This window comes from Erpetoichthys calabaricus, chromosome 5 (genome assembly GCF_900747795.2).
Source record: "Erpetoichthys calabaricus chromosome 5, fErpCal1.3, whole genome shotgun sequence".
NCBI lineage: Eukaryota > Metazoa > Chordata > Cladistia > Polypteriformes > Polypteridae > Erpetoichthys > Erpetoichthys calabaricus.
In genome coordinates this window covers 70497693-70514986 of record NC_041398.2, presented here as the reverse complement: position 1 = coordinate 70514986, position 17294 = coordinate 70497693, and the positions used below count along the sequence as shown (strand labels likewise).

Sequence of the window (17294 nt, the reverse complement as noted above, 5' to 3'; positions counted from 1 at the left end):
TGTAATAACGAAATGAAAAGAAGTAAAGTAAAAGCAAATCCTGGCAAGTTTAGAATGACTATGGATGAGCATGTGATTAAAAATATTACAGACTTGAAATTTTACTGATAGAAGAACATGGAGTATACCACACAGTAAAAACTTAATTTGAAAATTCCCTTACTCAAGACCTTATTTGGGATACAATCATGTACAAATACTGTATATATAGGAATATTTATACAAAGTGCCAAGTGAAGTGGCCACCTAAATAAGGTTCATAGCTCTATCTAAAAGAAGAAAGAAAGGTAAACTCGTTTTACCTTTAACAACATTGTACTAAAATAATTTTCAATGCAAAGCAAATTTTGGCTTCTCTCTACAGAAAGCAATGAAACTTTTTTTTATCCTTGTTTCTATAAAATCAGCACATAGCCATTTCTTTCTACCACAATAATAAATCATTTGGCAGAGCTGATTATGCAGCACTGAAAATACCATGTAAACATTACTTCCAGTGATAGCTACAGGAAACATGCTTTTGTTACAAAAACAAAATTAACCTTGGATTCTGAAGCTGCACTCTCTTCTGTAGCTTGGCTTTGTGTATCAGTCTGGTCTTTTTGTTTTCCATCTTCTTGATCTACCTGCATTTTATACTGAAAGAAAAATATGCCATTAGCCCAGCTAACTCTACCATATGAGAATTTGTGTTAAAACATTTTTTTAAAAGCTTTATCCAGTAGTTGTATGAAAGGTGTTGTTTTTTTAAAGAACTACAAAACAAAAAAACGAAAACCTTCTAATGCAGGACTCCTACTCCTACTACTACTTCTACTATAGTACTAAAACAGCTGCAACCATTTTCTCTTCTGTAACTAAGACAACGGAAATGTAAATTAATTCATTTAGTTTTTCTGAAATATCAAAATAGAAAAGCAAAGAGAAAAAATAAGGATGTTTGCCACCACATGTACACAGATAGTTAATTCTACATACAAATATTTAATAATAAGACATTAACATTATTCAACAGAAAATTAGACTGTTTATTTTTTCAAATTATTTTTACTTTATCTATCCAGAAACAAAGTAAAAAACAATAATGAACAAAATGAATAACTGGCCAGCTGTTAACTGATCACTGTTTAGACCAGATGTGCAATGACATTCTACACAATGCCTTGTTCAATATAGTCAGATTAAAATTCAATTGTTAATTAAAGCTTTGTAATATTTTAACATTTTTATCTGGCAAAGGATCCATTTATGTGCCGAAGACTAATGTGAATAAGGCATTATGGACACAGACACATTTATCACAAACCTCCTCATCAAAGTCAAAGACTTCATCTTCAATAAATTGGCAGGAATGCTGGTTTAGAGCAAGAAATAAAAATAAAATAGAAATACCTTAAGAGCATTGAAAAGAATACATCTAGTCACTTACGACCAGTGAAAAACTATCATATGACCTTTACAAAAAAAACTTTTATTCAATGAACCACATTTGGATTAAGGGGACTTTAATTTGACAAAAACAACATCACTGGGTTATGTTGGCTAAAACATCTTAAAGATATCACCTTTGTTAATAATACGCAAAATTCAACTTAATTTAAGCAATACTCAAAACTTTTCAACAGTCAGCCCTGGTTCAACATGAATAAACCTGAATATCTTTTTTGTGAACAGTCTTAAATTATTTTGATAAATACTGTAATGTTTGAAATGTAAATAAATTAGCAGCAGAAAGTAACATAACATTCTTAGAGTTACAAAAAGATGCCCGTAACGTTACTCTGCATTGTAATGTTATTTATGTACAATTTTATTTATGAATTAAGCACAAATTATTTTTTATTATATGAAGACATGCACAGTCTCCTAGTTGAGGTCTACTTTTAGTTGAATAATAAAAGCTCTCAGGAAGTTGGATAATTTGATAAATGACTTCAAGAACAATAATCCATTGCAATGCTAGGAAAGTGCTTGTATGTTTTGTACATAATGAGTAACATGTCAAATACTCCAGGTGTTGTTTAGTTTGCACCCTATGCTAGCTGGGATAGGCTCTGGCAGATCCCTGCGACCCAGTTCGGGACTAAGCAGGTTAGAAAATGACTGATTATGTTAACAATGATCCCTTTTAAAATAAATGAGAAGGGCTTTTATTTGAAATAGAGTTAGACCTTTCTCGTAGTACAGCATCTTCTAGCACTGTTGGGCTCAACAGCAAGAGTAAATCAAGTATGGGTACTAAAACAGACCTACGTAATAATAAACATAGTACTGTATTTGCTTAATCAAGGAAGAGGAAAAGAAGGAGAGAATGAGGCACTCATAGGCCAGACTTTTCTTCAGAAGAAATGACCAAGCAGAAAACCCACACTGCATATTGCAAGGGAACAGATAATGGCAGTTAAATGCACGACCACATCATGTAAGAAAAGTTTAGGGATACATACCCCTGTCCCCAAACTTACATTATGTGTCTTATAGACTGGGATGCTCTGCAAAAAAAGATCTTTTTGATCATAGTCAAAAAATATATATTTTTTACAAAAAAAAAGGGAAAAGAATGTGAAAATCTATCCAGAAAGACAACACCACATTATACCCTGGTAGACATAACACAACATTAATTCTTAAATATTAAATTATATACGACCAGTGGCTTACATTTTTACCCAAGTGGGCCTCTGAACAAACATCAAACCAAAGCAAAAATTAATGTACATATTCTCTTTAAAGCTGAAAATGTTTCTGTGTATTGACTTGCGTTTAAATATTATACATATTGAAGAAATGTGGATGTGTATCATGTTTTTTGGTAAGAATAGTTTTTGTGAGATTCCACCAACTTTTAATAAAGTCAATGGTTATGGGGCATGCTTAAAGGCAGTTATCTTCACAAATGCTGAATTGCAAAATTGCACTTTAAAAGTGATTTTATTTTTCTAAGCTCTAGTTAATCTCATTTTATTCCATCAATAAATATACCTATAAAGGTGACCTTATATGTACAGTATGAACTAAAATACATTAATGAGGATCTACAATATAGATTAAGACAGGAGAGAAAAGCAAGTGACACAACTGTACAGACAGAGGCAGTTTTACAGCTATGGCAAAACTCAGGTCAACAGGTGATGAGAATGTCTGCTGCACAGTTAGAAAACAATGTGTTCTATGGCGATCTACAAAGGCTATTTTTTATGTGAAAATATTGCTAACGCTTGTCACTGTGGATGAAGCACATGTATCCTGCATGAATGGCAGTGGCAACAATATGTGATAAAAATTTTTTTATCACATTTTAAACAATTTTTACAACTTCCAACTGAAAAGTTAATGTAAACATAACTCCACTTATAAGGGATGATCAGAAAGTTTTGTGGCTCAGCCAAAAATGTATTGTCTATGGGTGTGATTTTGTAAGTGGCCAATAATTAGCTCCTGTATACTACAATATATAAATGAAATTTCTAGTGTTTGTTGTTTATAGTGTGCATTTCATGTTTTAGAAGCCAGTTAGCCATGTTTCTTGAAAAATACAAAATCATGTACAGTAGACCCCCGTGAAGACGCGGTTCAAGGTTCGTGGCCTCAGTCGTTCGCGGATTTTTCCTTAGAACCTAACTAATAATTGTTAGCGGAAACCGCAAATATCCTCTGCAAGTTTTTATGACCTTTTTCGTGGCAATACTGCACTGTAGAGAACAGTAAGCAACCGTAGAGGAAAACGCAGCTTGAGATGGTGAAAATAGCCAATCTGAGAGCGTTGTACTCTACTAGAATTTGAAACTGCAACTCCCTGCAGTGGCTCCGATTGGTCTTCTACTGAGGGTGCTTAGGCTGCTGGGGTCAAAGGATGTCAGTGCGGCTTATAAAATGGGGGCTGGTGACCAAAAGAAAAAAAAAAAGGTTTTGTAATTTGTGTTTCAAGTTCCTGTCTCTCTGCCTGCCTTCTGTTCGGTTACCTGTATTTATTCATTTTGTCCTGGATCGTTTCGCGGTTGGGGTCTGGATTGTCTGCCGTCTGCCTGTGTACATGAGGACTGTAAGTGGATTCATTGCTATCCTGCGAAGAAAGGAGCGCTCCTGAACCCGTCCACCCGTCTTCACCATTTCAGGAACTAGCGGTAGGACTATCTTTACATTCCCATTCAACATACGGATTGCTGAATTATCTATCTTCATTATTACATTTCATCCATTGCCATTTCTCATTTGTTGGTGTTTTGTTGTATTTAATGTATAATCGCCGTAAGGGGAACAGGGGTGGTATCGTTGTTTTCATTTGTTTTCATTACATCCTTTATTTGCTGTTTGACTTCCGGTTTGCTTTGTTTTTCTCTGTTTGTGAGCTCGTGTGGGTCGGGTCAAGGGTGTGTGCGTCCCTGGAATATCCACCATAAAAATAAATAAATCACCATCTTCTTGACGGTGTGAATCTTATCGGCACCGGACCGCTACAACATTATTCATTTCTCCTTTCCGCTGATTGACTGCTGCCCTGTGATGCATCTACAGCTAAGTGTTCTGGTGTTTTCCGTTTTGTTCTTCTTAATCCTTAAACTGCCGCAACTGGCTATTGTCATTTCCCAGTGCAATTTACCAGCACTCCGGAGATGATCATTCAATGCCGTATATTCGTTGAACAGCCAGCTCATGACCGCTGCCAGCCCCTGCAGCACTGCAGTCTCACATTCTCTGGGATTAAGCCATTGCACTAGCCTGCCAGCATCAGCGTTTACCTCTTTGTGCTTGCATGCAGCCAGTTCAAGCGCAGTTGGCTCAGTGATTTACTGAATTTCATCAATGGCGTCAGTTGCACCTTGTACATATTGTCCCAGTAGTTTTTTTAAATAGTTTTTACAGTTCATTAGCAGTGTGTAAAATGGTCAGTGTTGCAGTAAATGTGATGCTCTTTGCATGAAAAAAAAATGTGTTCCGTTAAAATTTCACTTTTGTGAATTGTGACGTTTACTTTAAAAGTGCAGCAAAAAAGTATTTGGTGTCCAGGGATGCATTAACCCCCAAGTATGTGGTGGTTTAAGGGTTAAAGCCCCAAGATGACGTCGAAACGCCCTGCACCTTCTAAGGCTTCTGGCAATGAAAACGCACTTGCATGAATTACAGTACATATAGCGGTAACATCTGTATTTTACATTCTACCACTGCGGGTGACATATCAGTATGGTATTGTACAGTATACGGGTTTACCATTACATTCTTTTTTTTAGGTAATGTATTAAGCTGAGGTTGAAATGAAATTATTGTTTTGGGGGCATATTTAGGGTTTAAACTATAAATATAGGCATTTTTTTTAACCACATCCATAATTTGCAGTTTTTCACAATTCGCGGGTGCTCTAGGAACATTACCCGCGCGAATTTCGAGGGTGTACTGTATTGTACTATCCTTTACTTTATAATGCTGGAGGAGAGCTATTCTTGTCCAGCTAATGTGTACTAGGATCAGTCTTTCATATAACACAGTCAATTGAACAGCTAAAGAATTCCATTATTGATGGATTTCTCTCAAACATGGCCCAAGGTCTCAGTGGCCTCTGACACTGAAAAAAAGAAGAACTTGTTGCCATTATACCTGTATACCAAGCAATAATGGAGAATAGAAGTCTGACAGTAACTACAAGGATTAGTTATGGGTTATCTGAATGTATTCTTCAAGAACAATTAAACACGAGCAAGGTCTGTCCATGCTGTTTATCTAGAAAGACAACATCATAATGAAGCATCATCACATCCAATAACCCAGTGAGTATCTTGAGATAATAAATTTAGAATGGAAGACATTTTAGAAGCATTTCAGAACTGAGAATACATTTTGGATACATCCTTATGATTCACAGTCAAAGCAGCAACAGAAAAAAATGGAAAATGTCCTGAGGGTCTAGTTCATATTGATTTTCTCAAAAAAGGCCTACATAACTGGTTAATATTGTGCTTATTTGCTATGGTGTTTACAGAAGTTCGTCAGGAAAGACTAGTGAGGAAAGAAAGCTCAAGAATGCTCCTTCATGTTTTATGACACACTATGCTCCACTCGTATGTTTTTACTCATACTGCACAGGCTGCAAAAAGTTACTTTGATTAAAAGAGATGCTACACCATCTCTGTTCTCCATACTTGGTCTAGTGAGACTACCATCTGAGCTAGAACCTGAAGACCCATCTCTGTGAAATGTGCAATGCCTATGTAACAGGTTTTGTTTCAGACACATCCTTTGCTTGCAATCAAACTATTTTATATAGTGAATGCAATCACAACTGAAATATATATTTACAATTAATATAAGTATAATATTTATTAATAGAAAAGTAAATTAAAAGGACTCTAAGTCATAAAAAGGGCCAATAATAAACTTATTAGAGCTGTTTACATTTTAAGTTATATTTTTAGAAGCTGAGCAAATGTTAACCAATTTTCTGAACTGCCAAATCTTAAAAGGAATATTCCATACCAAAAATTGAATTTTTTTTTTTTTTACGTTACCCTATGTAGTTTGTAGTGATGGCCAGGAAAGTACTTCGTCAGATTGGAATTTATACTGGCGCTGTTAGTTAGAGTCAGATCAGAATTGCTACGTTTGGGGGGCAAAGGAGAGCGTCAACGTGACAGGGAATAAAACTGAAAAAAAAAAAAGCTAACTTTTACAAATACTATACATTTACAGCTGATCTGACGCTGTTCATTTTCAAATAATATTGCATTAGTATGACAATGTTTTCTGATTGGTACTATTCAGGTCATAAAATGATTTCTTCAAAATGTCACATATATTGTCTCTTTCTTTCAGGTGTGTAATAGGAATCACAGCACAGGGATAAGTGTGCACATTGCAACAGGTACACATGTCGTAAATGTAGGAAGGACGGTCCTTGCGTGTGTGTGAACTGTTTACATTTGAATTTGATGATTGCATATAGCGCAGAACTGACCTCTCTGTACTATTCTTTCCTCTGCATGTCCTGGAGTGCAAAAGAAACAACACCATAAAGCAACATGAGGGGGCTAGCAAGATCGGGGTTGGGGGGGGGGGGGGGGGGAACACGCGGTCACTGATTAAAACTGTAAGATGTTATGTGAATGATTATGTATAATATGAATAATGTTGCATCAGTGCCACAGTGTTTTCTCAAATGTACTATACAGGTCATAAAATGAATAATTCCAAGTATCATATATACCCATGTCTTTGTTTTTTTTTTTTTTTTGTCAGTGCGGCTTTGACATAATGGATCATAAGGTGCATACTAATTCTGCGTTAGCAGGAACACTCAATAAAACTGAATAAAAAAAAAATCAAGTGACTGTGAGATACGAAGAAGATTCACCAGCGTTTGTGTGTCAGCTTTTATCTCTCCAGATCAGAGAATGTCCAGTTACAGTGCCTCAAAACACCACTCACATCTACAGTTATTCCCAGTTTCAAATAAAAACTAACAGCATCAGATCCCTGGGGGGGGCGGTAGTATGTACCATGATCGTGACTGAGAGAATAAAAGTGAAAAAAAACAAGTCCTATAAATGTACAACGGCTGTTATAGACACAAATCAAATGTATGGGTTTACTGTATAATATTAACAATAAGAGCAGCTCACAACTCAAAACGGTAAATATAGGAGTCAGTCAGGATCGAACCGGTTGACTCTTGATTACAAGTCAGCAATTCTTACAGCTACACCACGGAAGCTGTTGTGTCTTCCTTGAACCTTTTGTAAAAGTGTTTATTTGATCTTTGGACTTCAGGCTTCACACATTATATAGTTTATGTCTACATTTGGTCATTTATTACTAAAATATGAAAAAGTTTCTGTTTTAACAATGTGTTTACATAGATTATTGTAGAAATGGAACACACATGAAATGCATGTGTTCCAAATAATGATCTATTATTTCTACTCAAAAACTCCAGCACTTCACTCCCAGATCATCAAGGCATGAGCTGGGAGAACTTTGTGCACGTTCTGTGGTGGTGGGGGGAGCTTGCTGCTTGTCTTGTTTGGCACATTTACAGAACAAAAGACGCTGACGGAAAGGTATGAAGGGATTTAAGGTGGGCTGGATTTACGAGTTTTTTCGTAGGCTCTGGCAATTCTAGTGTTAAGAAGGGAGGTAATGATTAGCGAGCAGCAGTATGGTTTCATGCCAGGAAAGAGCACCACAGATGTGATATTTGCTCTTAGGGTGTTGATGGAAAAGTATTGGGAAAGCCAGAAGGAGTTGCATTGTGTCTTTGTGGACCTGGAGAAAGAATATGACAGGGTGCCCAGAGATGAGTTGTGGTATTGTATGAGGAAGTCTGGAGTTGCAGAGAAGTATGTAAGAGTTGTACAGGATATGCATGAAGGAAGTGTGACAGTGGTGAAGTATTCAGTAGGAGTGACGGATACATTCAAGGTGAGATTTCTTCAGGGATTGGCTCTGAGCCCTTTCTAATTTGCAAGGGTGATGGACAGGTCGAGATTAGTCAGGAGTCCTCGTGGACTAGGATGTTTGTTGATGACATTGTGATCTGTAGTGAGAGAAGGGAACAGGTTAAGGAGACTCCGGGGATGTGGAGACTTGCTCTAGAAAGGAGAGGAATGAAGGTCAGTAGGAACAACACAAAATACATGTGCATAAATGAGAGGGAGGTCAGAGAAGTGGTAAGGACACAAGGAGTAGAGTTGGCGAAGGTGGATGAGTTTAAATACCTGGGATCAACAGTACAGAGTAATGGGGAATGTGGAAGAGAGGTGAAGAAGAGAGTGCATGTAGAGTGTAGTGAGTGGAGAAGAGTGTCAGGAGTGATTTGTGACAGACAGGTATCAGCAAGAGTGAAAGGGAAGGTCTACAGGATGGTAGTGAGACCAGCTATGTTATATGGCTTGGGGACGGTTGCACTGACCAAAAAACAGGAGACAAAACTGGAGGTGTCAGAGTTAAAGATGTTAAGATTTGCACTGGGTGCGATGAGGATGGACAGGTTTAGAAATAAATACATTAGAGGGTCAGCTCAGGTTGGATGGCTTGGAGACAAAGTCAGGGAGGCGAGATTGCGTTGGTTTGAACATGTGCAGAGAAGAAATGTGAGAAAAGGATGAAACTACCAGGTAAGAGGAAAAGAGAAAGAGGAAGGCCTCAGAGGAGGTTTATGGAAGTGGTGAGAGAAGACATACAGTTGATGGGTTAACAGAGCAAGATGCAGAGGGCAGGAGGATATGGAAAAAGATGATTTGCTGCGGCGACCCCTAATGGGGAGCAGCTGAAAGAAAAAGATTCCTTTAAACAAGTTAAACAAACTTACCAATGGTGATTGAGCTTCTTTTTTAAAGATACAAGGTGTTGAAATATGTTAATTTAGGATGACGTATTTGTGTTACTTTGGAAGAATCAGAGTACCGTACACTCTGGGATACTACTCTGATGAAGAAATCCATCCCCTAAATTTCAGTCTTGCAAATTACATGTTCCAGTAGGCAGACTGTCACAAAGTATTACAAAAAGGAGATGAGTAAAGCTAAAGGCAGATTACAAAACATAACCGTGCCAAACTACTGTCTTGACTATCTGTTTTTGGAACTGTGGAAGCATGTGGCTAGACTGCAACACACATTACTCTAAATTGGAGCCAAGACATACATTTATGATGGCAAACGAGCAGCAACTGCATGCCAAGCAAGACAATAAACTCTTATTCACTAATATAATTACCTGTCATATGAATGGCTGGTTCTAACCAAGTAATTCATAATCTACATTTAATGTTACATTGTATAATGCTTCTTATATCATACCTGTTCCTCTGGCTTGGTCTCATTCTGAATAATAGACTCAGTTTCCATAGGTACTTCTTCAGCCTGATCAGCTCCTCCTTTCTGTTTTTCTATTAAGGATGCAGTAGACACACTGAAGATTCCATGCACATTGACACGTACTTTGACTTTCACTTTAGAGTTGTCACCATCAGGCTGTGGAACCACATTTTGGATGGAAAAGGTGCCTGAAACAAAGATACAGTGTAAAAAGATTGCATAAGTCAGTGGAAAAAAAAAAAAAACCTGTGGATGGGTCACAGAAGGGGAAAGAGGATAATCAACATTATGTTAAACACCTTAATGAACAAATTAAAAAGTAGTCTGAAGCAGATACACCTGGCATCATCTAAAGTTTTACTGAATGTTTGTATTTTTCATATACGTCAAAAACATTTTTCTTAGACCAAATATGACAACCGATACTTACTTTTTAATATTTGCTGATACTGAAACCATTGTACTAAGACTGAAAGATATTATTTGTTTATTATGCCTATCAACTGTCAACTTCACTGCTAACCCTAAATATAAGACTGACAATGTGGAATAAAACCATTCAAAATTGAACAAATAACTCAAATGTAGGATACATTTCAGAAAACATATTATGACATTTTTAAAATGGCTCAAAATTCACAGAAAAAACCCCCACAAATCACATACAATCAAGGTAGGTACATCAAACAAACATTATTTCAAGTCTTTCAACATGGGATGTAATGGTACAACACACATTGCACAGGAAGCTGGCTAAATATAACAACATTTCTCTTACTAGTATCCTGTTTTTTTAAGGTAGCTAGCTTAGTGGCGGAAAGGTACCGTTGCAGTCAAAATTATTCAACCCCCGTTGCAAATTAGGCTTATTAACAAAGTTTACAAACTTTCAGCTGTTTGCAATAAACAAGTCAAACAAGAACAATTTAAATAGCTCAACAAATCTAATATTACAAGTGGTTTCTCTACAGTCAACACAAAATGCCACTTTTAATGACTACTGCGGCCTCAGAATTATTCAAGACCTTCATGTCAAGCATCTTTAGTGCTTAGTAGAGCACACTTTTGCTGGTATGACCTGCTGTCACATATGGTGCATAGCTAGACACAAGCTTATGGCAGCATTCCTGAAGAATCTTAGCCCATTCCTCTTGGGAAATGGCTTCCAGCCCACTAATATTCTTGGGTTTGTGTGCTGCAAATTCTACCAGAGAATTTCTATGGAGTTCAAGTTGGACGACTGTTACGGCCATTCTAGAATCTTCCAGAATTGTTTCTGAAACCAAGCCTTGGTGGACTCTAAGGTATGGTTGGGATTATTGTCCTGTTGAAAGGTCCAGTGATGCCAAAGCTTCAGCTTCCTCACAGATAACATCACATTTTCACCTAGAATTTATTGACACTTGATTGAATCCATCTTGACTACTACATGCTGCAAGTTTCCGGTGCCAAAAGAACCAAAAAAGCCCCATAGCATTACCGAGCCACTACCATGCTTCACTGTAGGCAATGTGTTCTTTTCACTCTTCCTTCTCCAGACATACCACTGATCCATAGGCCTGAAAAGTTCTGTTTTGTTTCATCACTCCACAGGACAGAATGCCAAAACTTCTTATTTATATGGTTTTGGGCATATTGGAGTCAGTTTGTCTTGTCCTTTTGGGTCAGTAGTGGTGTACAACTTGGAGTTCGGGCATGGAGACCTGATAGCTTCCTCTTTCTGCCTTGTCCAGGTATTGTAGCCTGTGTTCCTTTAACTTTGAACTTCAGAAATATGTCTCCAATGGTACCTCCAGGAACATTCAGTGCCTTTGTTATTTTTTGTATCCTTTTCCTTGTTTATGCAGGGCAATGATCTCTTAACTTTTTGGACAATTCTCTTGACTTACACATATTTCTAAAATGAAATCAATTGTCACTGTGAACTCACCCCTAGCTAGTCCAGGTATTTCATGTGTTCTGTCTCAAGCATACCTGATACAACTAATGAGGCCTTTGATTAGTTACATCAGGTGTGCTTGAGACACTACTTGAATTGCAAATGTGTGCTCTTATAGGAGATTCTATTCAGGCGGTTTAATAATTTTGAGACTGCAGTAGTCATTAAAAGTGGCATTTTCTGTTGAATGTGGAGAAACCACTTGTAATATTAGTTGTGTTGAGCTATTTAAATTGTTCTTTTTTATTTTTTTATATTGCAAACAGATGATGCTTTGTAAAGTTTGCCAATAAACCTAACTTACAACAGAGGTTGAATAATTTTGAGTGCAATTGTATATACAGTGGAACCTCAGTTCACGAACGTCTCGGTACACGTACAAATCGGTTTACGACCAAAAAGTTTGCCAAACTTTTGTCTCGGTTCACGACCACACACTCGGTATACGAACAAGCCAGTATCCCTTTCGGTTTGTACGTGTTCAGTCTCTCCCTGTGCATTTCCTGCGCAGCGAGCAAGAGAGAGAGAAAGCGAGAGAGCGCGACACACACACACACACAGGCAGCGCGAGAGAGAGACACGCACACACACAGGAAGCGCAAGAGAGAGAGCTGGACGCATAACGTAGGAAGGCAGTTAAACAATGCACTGGGCTTGATTTTGTTTTCACTTCTGTTTACAGCGATCAGTTCACAGCGTGCATTGTTGCAATGTTACTTTTCTTGGTGGTTTATTAAATTACAGATTTTTTCAAATGTTCATTTTTTTTCCAAGGGCTTAAAACTCTTTATATATATATATATATATAAAAAAAAAAAAAAAAGTGTTTTTAGCTAGCAGTTGGTAGTGCTATAGTGCGAACTATTGCAGTGTTGGTTTTCTCTGTTGTTCAAGGTTTTCTCAGTGTTATTCAATGTTTTTACATTTAGTTTACTATTACGCTGTGCATTCTATGGTTTAATTACGTTTATGCTTAAAAACTTAAAAAAAATATATATATTTACATATAGTTCGTATTGTCTGGAATGGATTAATTGTATTTACATACAATCCTATGGGGGAAATTGCTTCGGTTCACGACCAAATCGGTTTACGACCAGAGTTTTGGAACGAATTATGGTTGTGAACCGAGGTTCGACTGTAGGTCAAAAGTCATTGTGGGACACTTGCCACTGGATAAGTCTAGGCCTCTTTTAGGAAGGAAAGTGGCAAATTCCTCTGGATGAACAGAAGCATCTCTGTGTGTTCAGTTGTAAGCTAGTTTCTGGATTCATTAGCAATATATGACAGAGTACTAAATAATCTTTCACTTTCTACACTACTGCATGGGGCTGAAAGACATTTCCTTCATATCCAAGATCAAACTGGTCTGTTTGAATGAGAACTGTGGACTCTTCCTGGTATGTTTCCAGGCGTATGGCGGCAGCTACTGGAACAGTATTGATGCCACTGCATGTTCATCTGCAATTTCATTAAACCTATGGTCCAAACTACTACTCTGCTGAACCATCCAGGGACTTTTGATGGTTCCACATAAACCTAATCCCTTCAGCTCCAGCAACACCATCTCTTTGGTCTCCTTGGCTGTATTTATGTTTGGGGCGGGGATCCTTATATCTATAACAGGAAAACTTTTTTTCTGATGATATGCATGCCGGTTTTACTGTATGTCCAATCAATTTGATACTTAAAGACATAAGTACTTTAATAGGTTGTTCTAAAATACTAATGAATTTTCATAAAATTTGAGGATTTATGAAAATCTGTAACTAACACATGCAGTTTAATTACAATATATATGTACCATGACATGCAAAAATATGGGCACCCTTGATTAAAATGTCTATCACTGTGAATAGTTAAGTGAGTAGAAGATGAACTGATCACCAAAGGGAAAAAAGTTAAAGATGACCCATTTATTTTCAGCATTTTATGCAGGGTTCATGTATGGTTTTTGTTTTGTTGAAGTGTACAACGGAAAGCACCATGCAAAGGCTTGGGCACCCCAAGATATTGAGGTCTCTGACAACTTTTACCAAGTTCCTTAATTTGCTTGTTAAGGCTACGGCTTATTTATCAGTCACTGTTAGGAAACCCCAGGTGATGCAAATTGAAAAGATGTATAAATTCTCTGACTCTTCAAAAATTGTCCCAACTTAACAGCAATGGACTCCTCTAAGCAGCTGCATGAAAAATAAAATAACTGATGCTCACAAAGCAGGAGAAGGCTACAAGAAGATAGTAAAGTGATTTCAGGTAGCTGTTTCATCAGCTTGCAATGTTATTAAGAAATGGCAATCAGTAGGTACAGTGGAGGTTGAGGTCTGGAACACCAATAAAACTTTCTGAAAGAACTGCTCATTGGATTGCTAGACGGGCAAATAAAACCCCCCATTTCACTGCAAAAGACCTTCAGGAAGATTTAGCAGACTAGAATGGTAGTACACTGTTCTACTATGCAGCAACACCTGAACAAATATAACCATCATGGTAAGAGTCGGCAGAAAAAAAAAAACCTTTCCCGAGTCCTAGCCACAAAATTCAGTACCTGAGGTTTGCAAATTAATATCAAAGCAAGCCTGATGCAATTTGGAAACAAGACCCGAGGACTGATGAAGTCAACTATTTTATGCCTGATTCATATCACCTGCAACACTTTGCTGTGCAAAAACGAGCTCTGCCACTGACACCTGGAGTGTATGAGCAACACAGGAAAGGCTTGGGACTCCAGTATCTTCTATGTCCTTTATCATATTTTTGGTATTATTGTGGACCACAACACGCACAATACTTTTTAAAATGGCCCAAGTGCCAAGCATTTCGTGAAATGCATCTGCTATTGTGCTTTACATGCAGCATAACCCACTCAAGAGTAAATTTCTCATCTAGTCACTGTACAGTTAAGATGATGATAGACATTGGACAGACACTATTGATCCAATTATCAGTGGCATAAGCTGCCAACATACTTTTGTTACACATTCAGGGGCTGCCAAAATCCCACGTAATCAACAACTGACAATGGTTGATCACCAAGAACAATACACTGGACAAGTACTTCTGTTATTTTCCACCATTTGGCAAGGAGAGAAAAAATGTCAAATGATAATTCGCAGAGACTGGCAGCAGGCAGCTACAAGCAATGTTGCAAAAGTGGCAATTTTGCCATGCTCATTCTTATGTTTACTTTTGAGATGTTTAATTAGGTTACTTGTGTTGAGTAAACTTGTTTTTGTACCCGCTCCCGATATTCCAGCACAGCACAGTTTACAATCCTCTAGGCTCTGGTTTTCATTGTGAATTTTGAAGAACTTCACACCACAGACATTTTGTGTTCTCCCTTTTTTTCTCTTCAAATTTTGCATAATCACGTATGCATGTTAACAGTACTGGTTATAGGCATAGGTGCATTTTCATGAGTACAAGTACATAAGCACTGTATTGGACCCAAATCCAAGCATGTCTATTTTTTACCAACCATTTATGGAAAAGTCTGACTGTTTCTTGCATAAACTAATCATTTTTTTGGTTTACTTTGTAGGTAATGTTACAAAAAACTAATACAAATGTCATTCAATTACAGACAAGAAAATAAAACTTGAGAGAAAAAATAGTAGTCAAACACATGGAAAGTAATGGAAATGTTTTTCTTGTACCGTTGATGTGGCCTCCAAACATTTTATGAAAGAAAACATTTATGATTTTTATTTTTCTCAATTTTATAGTAACTGAAAAGTAGTGACAGCCCCACCTTTCCATGCTTAATATTTTTCAGTTCTGAAATGTACAGTTTTTATAGATGTTATAGTAATAAAACAGTAAAGTTATTTTTACATAGTTCCTTTTATATATAGTAGATAATTTTTTTTACAAATTTGCTTAATGCAAAACAAGCATTATTCCAAGGACTGTGACCTTAAAGTGATGGATTGACTTGTGTGTCTTAATGGTTTTGGACATTACTTATTCAAAATCCTTTTGCCCTTGGCAAGCTCTAGCAAGCTGGTGTAAACAGAGGGGTTTGACAAAGATCAATCTGAACATAGATTTGGTTCACAACAAAAATCCCCATACAGCAAAGAAATACTGGGACCCACTGTTGAAGGCAGACATGGGGAGACATGTTTGCTGGTGGCTGCAGTAACCTACACAGAACTAGAAGTTGAAATGAACCACCATGTGGTCTCAATACACACAATGAAGACAACAGAAGTCAAATGTAATATACTATTTGGATGACAGGAATGTGTGGTACAGATCTAAACTCCAGGCCTTAGCAATGATGCACAAACCCACACTCATTCATACAGGCCAATCAAAGGTTGCCAATTTGCCTAACATGCATATTTTGAGATATTTATCAGGATAGGACCCCATGTGGGAACAGGAAGAAGGCTGGGATTCAAGTCAAGGACTCTGGAGCTGTAAATATAAGTATTCAGTGCTGCCCAGAAAATTCATTTTGATTAAATACTGACAGGGTTGCACTATTTAGACAAAAAAGTACCATCTTGTATTGAACCACTAGACAGAATCTGTGGATTTATACTATTAAAACATGATTAAAATTGGCCAGGGTTACTTCTTACCTATTCTAGTATCTGGATATGGAAGATCTTGAGAGCTACTGTAATAAGCTTCCAGGTCAAAGGGCTCCTTCTTGTGGAAAGTGATAACTTTTGAAAATGGAGCAGGATGATTCTTGCAAAAAACTTCACATTCTCTGTAACAACAAAATAATAATCCAGTATGTTTAGGAAATTGTTCATCTTTCTTGTAGGGCCAATAGGTACAAAGAGTACAAATCTTACCAGGTTAACAATTTGAAAAGGAAATGCTTACTATAACAGAATACAAACATTTCAGTGTAGGTCAATACAGTATCGATTAACATTTGTCCATTGCTTGCAGTGCTTTTACTAAAGACACAAGTTCAGTAGAAAAATGCTACATATACTCTCTCTCTTTAAATTAAAAATAGGAGACACTGGAAGATTGTGGGTTCGCTTCCCGGTTCCTCCCTGTGTGGATAGCGCTTTGAGTACTGAGAAAAGCACTATATAAATGTAATGAATTATTATTATTAAATTAAAAATACTGCAGTGTTGTGCATCTGGTTCAGTTAGGAAACTGGACTAAACCAGAGTACAGCCAGAAGACACAAGGTATTAAAGTATTTGAGAAGGACAACAATGTTTTCTTACTAAAAAACTGACCTTTGAAAAAAGTCACGGTTTCAAATGCAAGCAAATTCTGCCATATCTCTACAAATAAGTTCTTCTCTTGTTACTTATTTGGGATGAGTCTGTAATGTACCCCACTTAATGATACATTCTCATTTTTACAGTATTCTCATGTATCACATATCATTAATTCTGTCCAATCCTCCTTTTTATACTTTTCTAATCAGTAAAATTGCCAGATGGCTACCTATGTAATTATTATTTATTTCCAATACTTTTAATTTAAGAGTTCTGGGGCTTAGCAAATAATCACTTCAGACTTTATTTAAAATAATTAGCCAACTGAACAATTTTTGAATATTCATT

General features: G+C 37.0%; 1 protein-coding gene across 2 annotated transcripts in view; it reads right to left on the bottom strand.

The window, feature by feature from the left end:
* Window positions 1-17294, bottom strand: part of hspa4l (heat shock protein 4 like) — a 99573-nt gene that overhangs the window by 10082 nt on the left and 72197 nt on the right. Inside the window, exons 11-14 of one of the 2 annotated variants that reach the window (XM_051928388.1) lie at window positions 16335-16468; window positions 9789-9994; window positions 1307-1354; window positions 543-638 (exon numbers count right to left, since the gene is read on the bottom strand). In XM_051928388.1, coding sequence (XP_051784348.1) covers window positions 543-638; window positions 1307-1354; window positions 9789-9994; window positions 16335-16468 — 484 coding nt within the window. The remainder of the gene's footprint in view (window positions 1-542; window positions 639-1306; window positions 1355-9788; window positions 9995-16334; window positions 16469-17294) is intronic. The other variant, XM_051928389.1, reaches the window with a different exon arrangement.